The sequence below is a fragment of the Carcharhinus amblyrhynchos genome, chromosome 13 (assembly GCF_965287045.1).
Source record: "Carcharhinus amblyrhynchos chromosome 13, sCarAmb.v2.hapA, whole genome shotgun sequence".
Taxonomy (NCBI): Eukaryota; Metazoa; Chordata; class Chondrichthyes; order Carcharhiniformes; family Carcharhinidae; genus Carcharhinus; species Carcharhinus amblyrhynchos.
This window is the reverse complement of record NC_137336.1, coordinates 6,655,142-6,673,295: the sequence shown is the minus strand read 5'-3', so window position 1 is coordinate 6,673,295 and position 18,154 is coordinate 6,655,142. Positions and strand designations below refer to the sequence as shown.

Here is an 18,154-nt window from a genome sequence, read left to right as displayed (position 1 = left end):
CATAACCCTTTATCCCCTCGCTTATCAAAAACCCATCAACCCGCGTCTTAAAAATATTTAGCGAGGTAGCCTCCACCACTTCAACGGGCAGAGAATTCCAGAGATTCACCACCCTTTGAGTGAAGAAGTTCCTCCTCAACTCCGTTCTAAACCGCCCCCCCCTTTATCTTGAGGCTGTGCCCCCTAGTCCTACTATCCTTTCTGAGTGGGAAGAGTCTCTCCACCTCTATCCTATCCATCCCATTCATCATCTTATACGTCTCAGTGAGATCTCCCCTCATTCTTCTAAACTCTAACGAGTACAAGCCTAGTTTATTCAGCCTCTCCTCATAGCTCTACCCCCTCAACTCCGGCAGTTTACCAGCATGCTGCCTGGTATGGAAGGACTGCGTTATGTGGAAAGATTGGGCAAATTGGAGCTGTTTTCCTTAGAAAGACGGAGAATGAGAGGAGGCCTAATAGAGTGTATAAGATTATGAAGGGTATAGATAGAGTAAACAGTGGTAAGCTTTTTCCCAAATTGGAACCAAATATTACGAGGGGCCACGGGCTTAGGGTGAGGGGTGCGAGGTATAATTCGGATGTTAGAGGGAGGTTTTTCACACAGAGGGTTGTGGGGGTATGGAATGCACTGCCAAGTAAGGTGGTGGAAGCAGGCACGCTGGAGTTGTTTAAGGGATACTTAGACAGGCACATGAGCAGAATAGAGATAGAGGGATATAGGAAACTGTCTTAAATAAGGATCAAGAGCCTTGGGACGTTCCTGGGAATCAATTGATTCCTATGGACCTTCCAACATATCTTCTGGCTCACTTGTTTTACTTTTGAGCTTCTGGGGATTCCCTTGGATGTTTGCATAAGATGTGCATGTTATTGATGTTTTTCTCCTTTAATCCACAGGTGCTTCGGTCCGCCTTGTTGTCCAACAAGGGGCATACACGCGGTGGGTCGTGCGAGGGCTGCTCTTGGATGTTTCGAGAGTAGCCTAGTGCTTCACGTCGTTAGTGTACGCTTAAACTGGACCAGCTGATGGGCAACACGACAGCTCAGTGACTATCACTGTTTGCTGTGCAGATACATGGATTTGGGCCAGTATCTGTGGGAGTTTGCGCATCCTCCCCGTGCTTGCGTGGGTTTTCTCTGGGTGCTCTAGTTTCCTCCCATACCCCAAAGATGTGCTCTTTGGCTAATTGGTGTAACAAATTGTCCCTAAATTAGTCTCCCCTCAATCTGGTTTCCAATATGGAGTGCCATAAGCGTACACAAAGGTCATGGGTGGAAGAGGGAACTCACAATGTTAAAATGGCGGCGCGGGCTCGTTGGGCCGAAGGGCCTGTTTCCCGTGCTGTGTTGTTCTTTGTTCTTTGTGGTTGGTTGTCTTCCAGGAGTCCAAAGATGGCTTAACATTAAAGGGAATCAGTGGGTGAAGTGTTTTGGATCTTCAAATAACATGATGCCGTTTCTGAATATGAAGAATATTTGGCACGTAGAACACCTGTTGTCATGTGGGCTGTCATGTTGAGTGCTTGGATTAAAGCACTTTCCTTTGCTGTTTTTGCGTATTTTCTTAATTTTGCAATTTTTGGTGTCAAAGTGCTGGGATCCTTCTCACAGATTTTGTTGCTATCTAGTCCAGTTGCATTTCTTCACGTTGGCTTTCAGGACATCTTTGAAGTGTTTCTTCTGTCTCATACATTTACCCTGAGTTGAGCGAAGAAGATCTTCTGTAAAGATTCGTACCTGACACCAAAGTATATGACCAGATCCAAATGAAGCAGATGGAGCATTTCCATAGCCTTGATGCTTTGGGTGTCTACATGTGAGAGGACACCTATGTTGGTACATCTATCCTCTCAAAAAACGTGTAACATTTTCTGCAGACATCATCGGCGGTGAGGCACCAATGCTTTGAAGTGCCTCCTATTTGCTGTACAGGGTGTCCATGTTTTAACCCTGTACAGCATTGAATGGACCACGACCACGTGATAGAGCGTAAGCTTGTTTTAAGGTGTTCTGATCTTCACTCTCTTCCTCCGATGGTGAAATGTTGTGCCAGAAGAAATCAGATGACGGTGGATTTCTTCATCAATGTTAGCCTTCCATGGAAGATAACCTCCAAGGTCCCGGAAGTACTTTATATTTTCCAGGTACTAATCATGAGTCTTAATCAATAGAGTTGTGGCTTGTGCACTTGGAGCTCACTAATAAGTGAATTTCGTCATCAGAATGCTGATTGGACATCTCACCTTCTTGGATACCTGAATGACGCTTGCTTTTTACATCCTTCTGTTGAAGCAGTTGATGAAAACACTGGTTGCCTTTTGCACAGCACCTCCAAATACCATTCTCAGTAATGATAAACATAGTAGTGCATAGATTGTGATCTTGCCATAGTGTAGAGGCTTGGCCACTTCAGTGGTCCTATGAGCAAACCGTAGTGAACTTCTTGCTCTTGTTATGACCACCATGAGAGCAAGGTTTTGGGGGAGATGCCACACAATGTTCAGTTCAATGGCAACATAGGTGAAGGAAGATTGAGCTTCTCATTGGCTGGTATTGTGGAATAAGTTTGCAACGGCAAAGTGGTCTGAGTCATTGTGACTCAACACATCACCAAAGTTTGGCACATCATGATCCTCTATACAGTCATGGTAAGTTCTACCTTCTCGTATGCCTCAGGAACGCTTCCTTTTAACTCCAAGTTCCTCACAATAAACAGAGTCGCACGGAGACTTCTACCACGATCCCATTCCAAAGTTCTATTGCAGTGGGGAATTGACAATGGTAAAAGGACAGTGAACCTGGGAGTCGACAGTCAAGAATCTTCACACAGGTGACAGATGCATGGAGGTTATTGGACACCAGTGTCAGGTCATAAGTGAAGCTGGACGGCAGCATCTTGGCTGAGCAGTCCCTTTTCAGGATAAGGTTTGCTGACTCCAAAAGGGGAGGAAGCTTTTCTTGACAAAAAAGTAGGCTTTCCCACTTTCTTCTGGATGCACCAGAGTCTTCCGCACTACGAGCATCTCCCAATCTCTTTAATTCTTCACGCAGTAGAGTCAGCCTTTCCGTCGGCATAGAGATCCAACACTAAATCAGCCTCAAACAAAATCTGAAAAATGCTGAAAAATCTCAACAGATCTGCCAGCATCTGTGGATAGAGAATATAACCAACGTTTCAACTCTGAACGACCCTCTGTCAGAGCTGATTTGCTTTTAATTTTGACTGCAGAAGCTACCCAATAATGCAAACAGTCTAGCTTTTGTGCCAAGTTATTGTTTTGTTTCGAGTATGTCTATCAGATATTCAGAAATCGCAATGTACTCCTTAAGTTTCACAACAAGAGCCACTGACCAGAAAGGAAAAATGTGGTATTTTGATATACCTGAAGATAATTTGCGTAGGAAGTAATAATTAGTGGTCAGTGTTAGGGAAGTTTCCTGATCATGGTTGCAGAGATCTAGGTGTCAGCATGGTTTTCAAGTAGTCATTGGTATTTTAAAGTTGGACGTCTTTTCGGCAAGGAGCCACAGTTTGGAGTGAAGCCTCTGTGTGTCACTCGAAGTAAGAACCCATAGCAAAGGAAACGGAAGTAAAAAAAAACTTTGTGAAACTGCTCAACAATTAGTGGAGGGACAACAACTTCGAAAAGGGGGATGTGATAGCCTTGTGGTATTATGGCTAGATTATTCATCCAGAAATCCAGGTACCATTCTAGGACCTGGATTGGAATTCCACTATGGCAGGTAGTGGAATTTGAATTCAATATAAAATACCCAGAATCCAGTGATGATCATGGAGCCATTGTGAATTTTCGGGAAAACCCATCTTATTCATTAATGTCCTTGAGGGGAGGAAATCGACTGCCCTTTCCTGGTCTACAAGTGACTCCAGAGCCATACCGATGTGGTTGACTTTCAACTGGCCTCTAAAGGCAACTAGGGGTGGGCAACAAATGCTTGACAGCCAGCAACACAAATAACTCATGAATGAATATTGTGACTGTGAACTTTTGTCTGGCAAAAGGTGGGCTGAGGACGGTATGCACGGGGAGAGTTCAAAGTTTGTGGCGAGGGCAGTGTAGAACTGCAAAAGGATGTATGCAAGTTGATGGAGAGTGCAGGTGTGTGAGAGATGAAGTTAAATAAGGAGTGCGCGGTGATGCATTTTAGTAGGAAGAACATGAGGAGTAATATAAAATATGGGTCAAGATCCTTAAGGTGATCAGGTGCACACATTATTGAAAGGGGCAAGAGTATGTGCATGCATCATTGAAGGTAGCAAGTAAGCTGAAAAGAGCAGTTAATAAAACATATAATATCCTAAGTTTTATTAATAGGGACACAGAGTATAGGAACAGCAGGTTATGCTGAACTTATTCATGGCACTAGTTAGGCCTTAGCTGGCACATTATGTACATATCTGTGCTCCTCGTTATATGAATTATGCGAATGTATTGGAGAGAGTGAAGAAGAGGTTTGTTTGCAAGAATGTTCCAGGCATAAGAAACTTTAATTATCAGAATAGATATGAGGGGTTGGAACTGTTTTCCTTGTAGTGGAGAAGGCTAAGAGGAAATTTGATGGAGATTTTCAAATTCATAAGCAGGCTGAACAAAATTGACAGGTAAAATTGTTCTCACTTGTAAAAGGATCAAGATCGAGAAAATACAGGTTTAAAGTGATTTGCAAAAGAAGCAAATGTGATGTGAGAAAACAAAAACTTTTTTCACACAACGGGTGGTCCGAACCTGGAATGCATTGCCTGGAATTAGATTGCAAGCAAGTTCAATTATGGCTGTCAAGAGGGCATTCGATGATGATTGGGATAGAAGCTATGTGCAGGCGTATGGGGAAAAGATAGGAGACTGTCACTAAGTCAGAACGTAGGTGACCCGTGTGTACACCAGCTCATCCGGTTCCCTCATGCTGTGATGAAGCATTGCCAAGCACTGTGCCACTGTACGGACTTTTTTTTTGTTTCACTGTTCCTTTGTTTTCAGTCAACAGTGCACCTTCTCTTGCCACATCTTCATTCCCTTTGGCCCTGAAAGACGAACTCTTCTGTTTTTTTCAATCTGCCTGTCTTCGTTTTGTCCTTCTCCGATCCACCCCTTGTTCAGAATCCACTTTCCTAACTCCTCTCAGTTCTGAAGAAAGTTCACAGGCTTCCTCGCTCCACAGATCCTGCCAGATTAGCAGAGTATTGGCAGCATTTCCACAGCGTACGACTAGCTAGCTTGAAAATTAAAATAAACACATGTAGCCTGTACAAAGCTTTTTATTTGGGGCCAAAAATGTGTTGTGTTATGTTAATAATGGACACAGCAAATGTAACAGATCATTTACTTGGTATCACTAAAACAAACCAGTTATTATCAATACCTAATTTTTATGCTAGGTGCTCTCCTAAATTAATTTAATTATGACAAGACAGTTGAGATTTTCACAAATTATCCGAAGCCTAGCTTTAATATGATCTCAGTGTAGTTATAGGCAAAGACTCTTTGTGTCGCTGTCTACCAATAAGGGAAAGAAATTCAGCTGGAGATCCACCACCCAGCCCCCAACACTGAGAGATGAAAACAGGCAGATAACTGCCGTTCACATGAAAACACCGAGCTATCTGCTCAGAAGGTTTGAAGGTCTCCTCGCTTGTCAACGTATCTCCTGCATTATCTGATTTACTTGCGATGGAATAACTGATAATACCGGACGCAAGAAATGATGAAGACGGTAAAACACATTCCTGCAAAGGACATAACGCTTACAGAGGGTTTTTTGATGAGAAAGACAGCCTCCATTTTGTTGCTTTGCGCCTGGAGCCTGGTTTCGGGGCAGGTTCGTTACTCCATTCCAGAAGAATTAGAGTACGGTGCTTTGGTAGGAACAATCGCCAAAGACCTGGCATTAAATTCAGATGAGCTTTCAACTCGCAGATTCAGGTTCGTTCCCAAATCACCATTACAATATTTTGATGTAAACCTCCAGAATGGAATATTATTTGTGAATAAAAGAATAGACAGGGAAGCACTCTGCGGACAGAGTCTTACCTGCTTCCTGCCTTTGGAACTCGAGATTGATGATCCTGTGGAACAGTACGATATCGAGGTCGAGATTGTGGATATAAACGATAACTCCCCTAGTTTCTCCAACAGAGAAATCCGTTTGGAGATTGCGGAATTGACCACACCTGGAACCCGGTTTATTCTGGAGGCCGCGCAGGATCCTGATGTTGGAAGCAATTCTGTCCAAATTTACCAGCTCACTCCAAATGAACACTTCGTTTTAGATGTACAGACCCTTGGAAAATGGAAAATCCCTAAACTGGTGTTGAAGAAACCCCTTGACCGCGAGAAAGAATCATCACAACGTTTATTGCTCGCTGCTGTTGACGGTGGAATACCGGAGAGGTCAGGAACCGCTGAGGTAACCATCATTATCTTAGATAATAATGACAATGCGCCAGTTTTCCAACAGCCCTTGTACGCTGCTAGTTTAAGGGAAGATGTTCCACTCGGCACTTTAGTAATAAAACTGAACGCCACTGATTTGGATGATGGGCCCAATGGGGACATTGTTTATTCTTTAAGTAGCTACAGTGAAGAAAAAATACCGGAAGTATTTAGAATTAATGCGAAATCCGGTGAAATCAGCGTAAAGGGAAATTTGGATTTTGAAGAAATACATCTTTATGAAATTCATGTGGAAGCTAAGGACAAGGGGACACCGTCACTATCCGCACACTGTACTGTTCGGGTGGACATTCAGGACGTTAATGACAATGCGCCGGAATTGATTCTAAAACCAGTTTCCAGTACAGTGGGCGAGGATGCTCCAACAGGGACATTGATAGCACTCGTCAGTGTTACAGATAGGGACGCACATAATAACGGCCGTACAGATTGTCAGATATCCTCGCATGTCCCATTTGAGCTGAGCCCCTCCTTTAGGAATTCATACAGACTGACCATAAATGGCGTGCTGGATCGGGAACGTACCCAGGAATACGCAGTGACTGTGATTTGTAAAGACGAAGGAAATCCTCCACTATCCACAAACAAAACAATGATTGTGCATATTTCAGATATAAATGACAACGGACCCAGCTTTGTACAGTCTTCACACACAGTGTATGTGGCCGAGAACAACTCACCTGGAAATTCCATTGGGTCAGTAACCGCTTTCGACCCAGACACTGAACAAAATTCCCAGATTTCCTACAAAATTCAGGAAAGTGATGTTCAGGGAGCTCCAGTGTCTTCATATGTTTCAATCAACTCCCAAAATGGCATTATCTATTCGCAACGTTCCTTTGACTACGAGAAGATTAAAAACTTTAAGATCCGAGTTCAAGCTCAAGATGTGGGCTTGCCATTGCATACTGGGAACATCACCGTCAATGTGATTATTCTCGATCAGAATGACAACTTTCCTGTCATTACAACACCTAGCGCAGTGAACCACAGTAAGACGGCTGTGCCTCGATCTGCAGATCCAGGATCTTTAATAATGAAAGTGATTGCTTCTGATGCTGATACTGGACAGAATGCACGACTGTCCTATCAAATCCTGCAAGCCACTGACCCAGGCCTATTTACAGTTTCACCAACGTCGGGAGAAATAAGAAGCGTTCGCCGATTTAAAGATAGTGACGCCGCCACACAAAGACTCGTCATCCAGGTAAAGGACAATGGACACCCGCCTCTCTCCGCCAGTACAACGATCGCACTCACTATAATTGAACAGAATGAACAAATTCAGTCAGAGGTACAGCATGCTCACCGAAATGTGCAACAATCTTCCGATTTGGCATTTTATATAATAATTTCCTTGGGAATAATATCTTTCTTACTTCTTATTGTAATAATTGTCCTTGTTATTGTCATTTGCCCAAGCGAAGGACCATCTGGCCGCACTGGGAATTGTCTTCTTACCAATTGTTGCTGTGCCAGGGAATTAGAGGCCAAAGCGAGAGGGCAGAATTCGCATGTCAACCTTCAGGTTGTGCCAGACTCCACGTTAATTCCGAACATCCTTGAGGTTCGAGGAAATGGTTCTCTTTCAGAGCCATACCGTTACAAAATTCGATCAGCACAAGAGGCAGCCAAGATGGAATTGATGTATTTCGCTCCAGTGAATCCAACAAGTGGATCTTCTAGGAAGAATAACAGAACATGCGCGTCAGGGCAATCTGAAAGCTTAACGAAAAACTGGCCATATTTTTCTGGTGAAGTGAGTATCACACGTTTCAGTAAAGAAAAAAAATGGAGGATGACAGCTTGTGGACCAGCACCTGGAAGAAACAGATAACCTAAAGTCCGGGTGCTGATCCAGCTGTTATGGACTTCCAACAATTTCTATTTTTGTCCCACTTTGATTTTATCAAACCTCTCAATGTATTGTTTCGTACTACATTGCAATTGAACAAATCTGATCCATGTTATATTAGCCAAAAGCAGTCCACTAACATTGTTTAATTTCCTCCGGAATGTGTGTAGTATCAAATGTTAGGTTGTAATCATAGAATCAAACAATGGAAAAGAGGTCCTTCGGCTTATTGTCTGCACATCGACACGAGAGGAACATCTTAATGATCTGCAAAATCTCATTTAATAGTACCTGACCTATAGCCTTGAATGTTATGGTGTGCCAAGTGGTCATCCATGTACTTTTTGAAGGATGCAGCCAAATCACTCCAACACCCTCCCAGGCACGCATTCCAGACTAGCACTACCCTCTGGTTGAGCAAAGTTTTTCCTCACATTCCTCCTAAACCCTTTCCCCTCACACTGAAGTTGTGTCCCCTCGTGACTGACCTTTCAACTAATGCAAACATTTACTTCCTTTCCACTCTCACCATGTCTCTCATAATCCTGTACTCATCAATTAGGTTGTCAGTCTTCTCTGCTCCAAAAAAATACAATCCATGTCTATCCAACTCTCTTCATAACCTCAATGTTCCATCCCAGACAATAACCCGGTAAACTTCCTCTCCACCATTTCCAATACAATCACTTCCTTCCTATAATGTGGCGACCAGAACTGCATACAGAACTCCAGCTGTGGCCGCAACAAAGTTCTACACACCTCCACCATGATCTCCCTGCTTTTGTAATCTATGCCTCGACTCATGGAGGCAAATGCCCCATGTGCTTTTTCATCACCCCATGAATACGCCCTTCTAACTTTAGAGATCAGCGGCCAATCATGCCAAGGTCCCTTTGTTCCTCAATACTTCCCAATGTCATGCCGTTCATTCAATTCTTCCTTGTCAAATTACTCATTCCAAAGTGTATTACCTCACTCTTTTCAGGGTTAATTTCCATCTGTCATTGTTCTCCCATCTGAACAGCTATCCGTGTCTTCCTATAACCCAAGGCACTCAACCTCACTGTTAACCACCCATCAGATCCCTGTGTCATACATGAACTTGCTAATCATCCTGCCCTTGTAGGAAACTATGTTGTTCATAAATGACGAGTAATAAGGGACACAGCACAGATCCCCCTTGTGGTATGCCACTGGACATTGGCTTCCAGTCAAAAGAGCATCCCTTTGCCATTACTTTTTCTCTCTGAAAGCTAAGCCAATTTTGCACCTATCTTATCAAATTACCCTGCATTTCCATGTGCATTTGCTTTCACAGAATCATGGAATCCCTACGGTGCAAAAGAAGGCCTCTTTGTAAGTCTCCCATGTTAGACCTTGCCAAGGGCTTCGTTGGAATCCATAGAGACTAGATGAACCGAAATGCCCTCTTCTACCCACCTGGTCACCTCCTCAAAAAAATTGTCTCATTGACAAAGCCATGATGACTACCCCTGACTAAACCTCCTTCTCTAAGTGGAGATAGATCTTCTCCTTCAGAATTTTGCCAGTAGTTTCCCTGCCAATGACGTGAGGTTCACTAGTCTGTAGTTCCCTGGCTTATTTCTACAAGTTGTGGACCGCGTTAGCTGCTCTGCACTTGGAACTTCCTCCATGGGAAAATGAACCTGGAGATTTGTACACTTTTAAGTCTGTCAACACCTCCAACAACTTGTCACTCCCTATGTCAATTTGCTTAAGAGCTTCGCAGATTCTCTCCCTGAATTCCATACCTTCATCTCATTCTCTTCTGTCAAGATGGATATAAAGTACTGGTTCAACACTCTACTAATGCCCACTGACTCCACGAATAGATTATCCCCTTTGACTGTAATGGGCTCTACTCTTCCCCTTGTTATCCTCTTCCCATTGATGTATTTAGAGAATTTCGTTGGATTTTCACCACTTTTGCCAGCCAAAGATCGTTTTTGTCTTCCCTTTGCTCTCATTGTTTTTTTTTAACTCCACCCTGCCCTTCCTGTACTCCACTAATGCCTCCATTTATTTACTCCCCTAGCACCTGCTCTTGTATCTTGAACATCTCTGGTTATCCACGGTTCTCTGGACTTATTACTCTTTCCTATCAGCCTGAAGGGAACATGTGGGGCCTGGATCCTCTCCATTTCCTTTTTGGACGTCCCCCACTGCCCTTGTGTGCATTTCCCCACAGATAGCTGGGTGCAGTCTACCATGGCCATATCTGACTTATTTTAATTAAATCTGTTTTCCCCCAATTCAAACAGTTTTTGCAACTTGTCCATGATCGTGTCCATAACAATCTTAAATTGTGCCATGTTGTAATCGCTGTCCCTAAAATGTGTCCAGCTCCCCTCTTCCCCAACACGCACACATACAAACACACACACACACACACACACACACACACACACACACACACACACACACACACACACACACACACACACACACACACACACACACACACACACATCACCACTTCACCACTTCAACCTCCTGTCTCACTGTGTTCCCGAAAATTAGGTCCAGCACTGCACTGTCCCTTGTTGGAGCAGCCACACATTGACTTAAAAAGGTTATCCTGTGCATTTTTCTAGAAAACCACAACCCAAACTTTTAGCACTATGTTTAAGCTAATTAAAGTTGGGAAAGTTGAACTCGCCTATTATAGTTGTCCTGTTGGTAATGTTTTTAACACACCTCCATGAATTGTGCTCACATTTGCTCCGCAATTCCCATCTGACCAACTGGAGTTCAATGATGAATACCTAGCAATGTGACTGCCCATTTTTTATTCTTAAACTGTATCCACAAAAAATCATTTGATGCCACTTCCAAGCTGCAAACTTTCCTTCGTGCAATAACTGACTCCTTAACTAGTAATGCAATGTCTCTTCCTCTATTACACCCTCCCCTGTCTCTCCTGAATATTCTACATCCGAAAATATTGAGCTGCCAATCCTGCACTGCCCCCCACTCCACACCTCCCGCCCCCGCCCTCAACGTCGTCGCTGCGATGGTTACTATATCAAAATTCCATCTTTCAATCCGTGCTTTAGTTCATCATTTTATCTGTAACACTCCTGCTATTTAAGTAGAGGCCCACCAGCCTTGCCTTTCTCCCTTGAAACATCCCTCTGACTTGATTGCTTTACTCTATTATGCTGTGTTCCTATTCTGCAAACAGTCTGTCTCCTGCTTGATGCAAAATCTCAGTAATGTGGATACTAAATACTTTAAACTGTTTACTCTTTCAATATCTAACATTTTGTTGTTTGCTGTCATCAGGCTCAAGAGTTGTCTTGTGGGCATTCCAGATATTCATTAATTAAAACTGAGCTAGAGTGAGTACAATTTACAAGTGTATTTTAAAGCAAAACTGGTGGCAAAAATTAAGACTTTTGAATTAATCAGACAGCTTATATATACAAGATTTCAGCTGAAAGATATGTCTGTAACTGAGGCAGTTCCTCATCAACTAGACTACTCTGTAGCAAAAGGCATATATTGAAAATATATTCGACTAAACTAAAGTCCACAGTATCTTGTTCACTGCAGTTATGGAGATAGTATCATTTTATTTTTAAAACTATTTTCTTTCCATTAATTATGCCTCAGTTTTGTATTATTCATGGTATTAAGTTAAGTAACTTAAATAGACATGATTGGTTACCATGCTTATATTCTGGGGATATAATTGGAAATTTGACATGCCAACAATCAGCTGGAATGTGAGAATGGACGTAGCAACAGTGAAGTTATGTTTATTAGTTTAAAACTTTCCCTTGGAATAATACACCTGATTAAGATACACAGCCAAATAGGAGATAAAAGTAGGCTAAATATCATGCAATAAGCTGATGGAACAATTTACCGTGAGACATCAGATCAGAAATAATTTCCACAATTGGTAAAGTTTCTCATCGTTCCTGAGAGAAGAGGGCTAAACAAATTTGTGCTGAGGGACATCAGACGAAACGAACTTTTACAATGAAGAGTACACAGTAAAAGTGAAACAATACGATTACTTGTTTACTTTTGTTATACTGGGGGAAAAACGCAGTAGATAATAATTGCCTACGTCTCTGGCGTTACAATGTGCATTGACAACTAATAATTTCACTGTCGCCTTCCTCCATTTCCAACAGTTACAGAGGAAGTATAATAAGTATAACAGCTCATTCTTCATGCGCCACAATTAGATTCAGTTGACTTTCCTCTTTGGCATCTGTTTTAACTTCAGAATTGGGGAAAACTATTACCTCCTCCTACACGATGAAACATATTTCCAAACATTCCACCCATTTCAGTGCGACACTTGCACTATCTTCTATCTTGCAATTTTTTTAACTAAATTGATGTTTTGTCCATATTAAGAAAACTCAGTATAATTTAAGCGACAACATCTTTGGGATCTCAATTTTTTACCCTATTGTAATCCTGATATTATTTTGCTCAATAAGATCAATTACCCTCTGATCTTTTTTACTTATTCAATTAAGTTTCTGGAGCAGTACTACAGTTTCAAAAGATTAAAGATTTTGAAAGTGATAAGGACAAGAACTTGTGAAGACATGAGAATGAGGTTTTAATTGTGAATCATTTGTCACAACAAACCAGCAAAGCTCAGCTTGTGACTGATGAGGAATTGGGACTTGGTGCAAAATAAGATCTGGGCTATAGCATTGTGGGTCAGTTTAAGTTTATGTTTCAGAGTTGCCAGGAAAGCATAGGCAAAGCTCATGCAAAGTGTGAGAAAATGAAGGTTTCAGTGGACTGAGGAAGAAGCAAAGGCGGCTGATGGAGTTATCCTGGAGGTGCAAAAAATAATCATTGTGATATAGAGGGTATGAAATTGGAAACTAATGTGCATATCAGATATGTTGCAAACCGGCCTTCATGGGCTGAGACGGTGGCCATAAACAGGAAAAGAAAGTGTCTTGAAGCAATCCGTTTGTGTATGCAGCAAGACATGGACAATATTAAACTGCATGCTGAATGGTGGCGCGTAACCACACCAGTCACACCAGTGTTACTCAAAGACCATCGCCAACAAGAGAGAATCACACAATTTCCCCTTGACATTCAATGGCAATATCCTCGGTGAGTCCCTCACTATCACATCTTGGGAGTTGCTATTAACCAGAAATTGAACTGGACTGGCCATATATATGTAATTACTGTAGTTACAAGAACAGTTCGGAGGCTGGGAATTCGCAGAGTAACTCACTGGCAGACTTCCAAAAAGCATGTGCATAATCTAAAAGACACAAATCAAGACTGTTGTGGAATACTCTCCACTTGTCTGGAGGGAACAGCTCCAACAACACTCACGCACCTGTAGCTACCCAGAACAACTAATCCTGGTTGACTGGCACTCCAACCACGGTATTAAAATCCACCACGGAAGCATAGTGGTAACAATGTGCGCCATCTACTGGCTGCACTGCAGAAACTCATCAAGGTTCCTTCGACAGCACCTTCCAAAACAAGAGTTGTGCATGATGATAATCGGGACTACGTGCAAAGAGGACCTCTGCCGCCTCGGAGCGCGAGGGCAACCAGGGAACATGGGGGCATCATGCACGGGAACATCAGTCCTACTCCAAGCCATACATCATCTTGACTCGGAATTATATCGCTGTTCCTGCCCTGTTGCTGTGTCAAAATCCTGCAAATGCCACCCTACATCATTGTAGTTGTATCCATGCCATGTGAACTGCAGCGGTTAAAAATGGCAGCTAGCCACCTCATTCTCAATGGTAATTATGAATAAATAATAATTTCTGCCCCTCATCCTACAAATTAAGTCAGACTAGCTGGTTTTAGTATGAATCCATGGGGCTTTTCAAAGGCGAAAGAGAATTTCTACCAATGGACGTCGTTAATATGTACCACTCAAAAAAAATGGCTGTTTTTTTCGTTCTTTTTTAACGTGTCTTTACTGCTTTCATACCGGATGAAATCGTGTGCACTTTAAGGCACAGTTGAGGGTCAAGTAAATATTGGGTTCTGTCTCTGCAGTGACTATTGGGCACACCCATCTGGAAATCTTGCTGAAGATTGAAAGGCCACCTCCGTGTTTGTTGTCCATTTAAGAATGACAAGTAGGTTCCTGACTCTGCAAACAAGATTAGAGTTGGGTTCAGGCATTGTCTCGGTGTGAACGTGAGCCTTCTCCATCTCCAGGTCTTTGGAGGGGTTACGATTTATTTAAGCAACAATTATCACAGCTCTGAGGTTAACCATGTGAAAGGGAAGCTCCTCGAAAGGTCACCTGCCCACCGCAGCGGTGGCCCATTAGTGGGCGCGGATCCAGTGAGCCCAGAAGGAAGAGTGCTGGTGATTGTAGGCAACCTTCAACATTTCCAGTCAGTTACATGAAAATTACCTCTAGCCTCTGCCATTTGTCATCCGTTTCAGGTTGCCTGAAGCGAAGAAGTCCATTGAATTGGCGCGAACCTCTGTGAAATCCCTCCCACCTAAAATGCGCAATGTAAATGGAAGATTTCCTTTGTTTTTTTTCTGTTGATGCGAGTTGGTTCCCCGCGTAAAGTGGGCCCATTGCAAGTATGATATTTCCGGGCAATTGTTCGTCATTTAGAACACTAAATTCTCCAGGGAGGCAGTGGTGTCGTGGTATTTTTCCTGGACGAATAATCCAGGTGAAGATTTGGAGACCTGGGTTCAAATCCCACTAAGACAAATGGTGAAATTGAATTCAGTAAACACCTGCAATTAAAAAGTTTAATGATGACCATGAAACGATTGTCGTAAAACAAAAACACATCGTGTTCACTAATTACCTTTAGTGAAACAAATCTGCCGCCTTAATCTGGTCTGGCGTACATGTGACTCCACAGCCACAGAAATGTGGTTGACTCTTAAATGCCTCTCTGAAATGGAGAGCTGTTTGGGATGGGCAGTAAATGTTGGTCCAGCCAGTGACGCCCACATCGCATGAATGAATACAAAGAAACACTGAACAAGCGCTAGTGACCTTCTTGAAGCCAGACCCCCAAGCGTACAGGCAGTAGCCCTGATAAAACCATATGCTGGCCTGGATATTTTACCCGGATAGCCGAAGACCCCCTTGACGTGGAACAACATCGACATTAATGACTGAGAGGAACTTGCTATTAAAAGTTTAAAAGATCGACTATTTATCCATCGAGCGTATGATGCTTTAAATCCAAAATCCTCAACAGGCAGAGTGGTAGCAGAGAAGGAACAAAAGATAAATAAATTCTGCATTCCGTCTCCCGCTACCATGAAATCCTGCCCACGTGTCCGAAAATCTTTGGTCCGGAATCAATATATTTAGTTCTATCCAGACCATGGCAAAAACGCGCGATCATGTGCGGACATCATCCTGAAATTGAGGGGCGGTCTACAAGATTCGCAAGAAGCTACTTGACTTTTCATTTTGACAGTAAAAGCTGCCCCATAATACAGACATGCCTTCTGTGCAAACTTCTGATTTAGTTACAGAAAATCTAATGGGTATCACACAAAAAAATCACAAGAAGGCATTAGATGATTGGCGGCACAGTAGCAGATTGGTTAGCGATGCTGCCTTAGAGCTCCAGGGATCTGGGTTCGATTCATGGCTTGGGTCACTGTCTATGTGGAGTCTGCACATTTTCGCCGTATCTGCTTGGGTTTCCTCCGGGTGCTCCAGTTTCCTCCCACAGTCAAAATGTGTGCCGGTTAGGTTGGCAGGCAGTGCTAAATTGGCCATAGTGTCAGGAGCATTAGCAGGGTAAATATGTGGGGTTACGGGGATAGGACCTGGGTGGGATTGTGATCAGTGCAGACTCGATGGGCCGACTGGCCTCCTTCTGCACTGTAGGAGTTCTGTGATTCTATGATTATTCAAATAGAAACAATGCTCAGGGGTACGGGAAAAACACGGAAATGACTTTAAGTTATACCGTAGGTGAATCGGTGGACACATGATGGTCGAATGACCTTCATCTGCACGGTCACAACTCTGTAAGGGCAAGATTTCAAAGATCGTGAGCGTGCCCTACCATCCTTTCAGGCAATGAGTTCCAGATTCCCACCCTCCTCTGGATGAAAACGTTTTTCCTCTAATCCCCTCTAAATCCCCTGCCCCTTATCTTAAATCTATGCCCGCTAATTACTAAAAGTTTATTTATTAGCGTTAAAAGCTTACATTGATACTGCAATGAAGTTGGTGTGAAAATTCCCGAGTCACCATGCTCCGTTGCCTGTTTGGGTGCACAGAGGAAGAATTTAGCATAGCCTATGCACCTAACCAGCATATCTTTTGGATTGTGGGAGGAAACTGGAACGTCCGAAGGAAACCCACGCAGACACAGGGAGAACGTGTAGAGTCCACACAGCCAGTGACCCAAGCCAAGAATCGAACTTGGGTTCCTAACATTGTGAGACAACAGTGCTAACCACAGTGCCACCATGTCACCCCCTCTACTGAGGGGAAAATTTCCCCCCTATCCATGCTTTGTATTGTTTTATACACTTCACTCAGGTCCCCTTTCAGCCTTCTCTGCTGCAAGGAAAATAATAACAGCCTCTCGAGCTATAACGCTCAAATCCAGGCACCATCCTGGTGAATCTCCTCTGCACCTGATCTAGTGCAACCACTACCTTCCTATATTGGGCAACCAGAACCGTATACTGAACTCCAGCACTTTATACAGCTGTATCATATTCTCGTTTAGTAAAGACAAATGTCCCATGTGCCTTCTTTACCACCATATCTCCTTGTTCTGCTGTCTTCGGGGATCAATGGACATGCGCCTCAAGCTCTGTCTGGTCCTTCGTACTTCCTCGGGCCCGATGTTTCATTGTATATTCTCTTGCCTTGTTAAGCCATCCAAAATTCATAACCTCATGCTTTTCAGCCTAAAATTCTATTTGCCACTTTTCTGCCTTGCAGCCAGTCCATCTTTACTGTCCTGTAATCTGAAACTAAGCTTCTCACTATTTAGCACAAAACTTTGCGTCAGCTGCGAGCTTACTTGTCACACCTGCTACACTCATAGAATAGGACCCCTATAATGCAGATGGAGGCCATTCGGCCCATCGAGTCTGCAAAGACTCTTTAACAGAGGATCTTACACACGCCCTATCCCCACAACACCACATATTTACTTGTTAATCCTCCTAAACTACACATCTTGGGACAATATGGGACGATTTAGCACAGTCAATCTACCTAACCTTTGCTCTGTGGGAGGAAACTGGAGCACCTGGAGGAAACCGTCGAAGATACACGGAGTACATGCAAACTTTACACAGTCTCTCAACCTTGGAATTGAACCTGAGCCCCTGGAGCTGTGAGGCCGCAGTGCTAACAACTGTACCACCATGCTGCCCACTTTTCCACTGAGCTGCTGACATCCAGGTAATTAATGTACATTACAAACAACAAGGGATCCAGCACTGATCCCTGCAGAGCACCACTGGACCCTAGCCTCCAGTCACAAAAACAATCTTCAACCATCGCACTCTGCCTCTTGCCACGAAGCCAATTTTGGAATCCAGTTAATCAAATTGCTCTGGATGCCATGTGGGATCTCGTCTAGAGTCCCCCTGAAGTCCACATCGGTTAAATCAAGTACACTACTGTTATCTAGACGCCAAGTCATCTCCGTGAAAAATCCAGTAGAATTTGGAAGAAACGAAATCACTTTCAGCAATTTCAAAACATATCTCAGTGAGCATTTGGTTTACTTTTATCTTCCTGTTTCACATTTTTATCCCTTTTTAAAATCAAAAGCACACCTGCTCTAAGTGCATACTTTGTTTCTTTCTT

At 43.1% G+C, this 18,154-nt stretch overlaps 1 protein-coding gene across 1 annotated transcript in view; it reads left to right on the top strand.

Annotated features, from left to right (window-relative positions):
* Positions 1–5,641: 5,641 nt before the first annotated feature.
* Positions 5,642–18,154, top strand: part of LOC145351671 (protocadherin alpha-C2-like) — a 261,415-nt gene continuing 248,902 nt past the window's right edge. Inside the window, exon 1 of the mRNA XM_080201237.1 lies at positions 5,642–8,235. Within this exon, the coding sequence (XP_080057363.1) occupies positions 5,725–8,235 (2,511 nt within the window). The 5' untranslated portion in view covers positions 5,642–5,724. The remainder of the gene's footprint in view (positions 8,236–18,154) is intronic.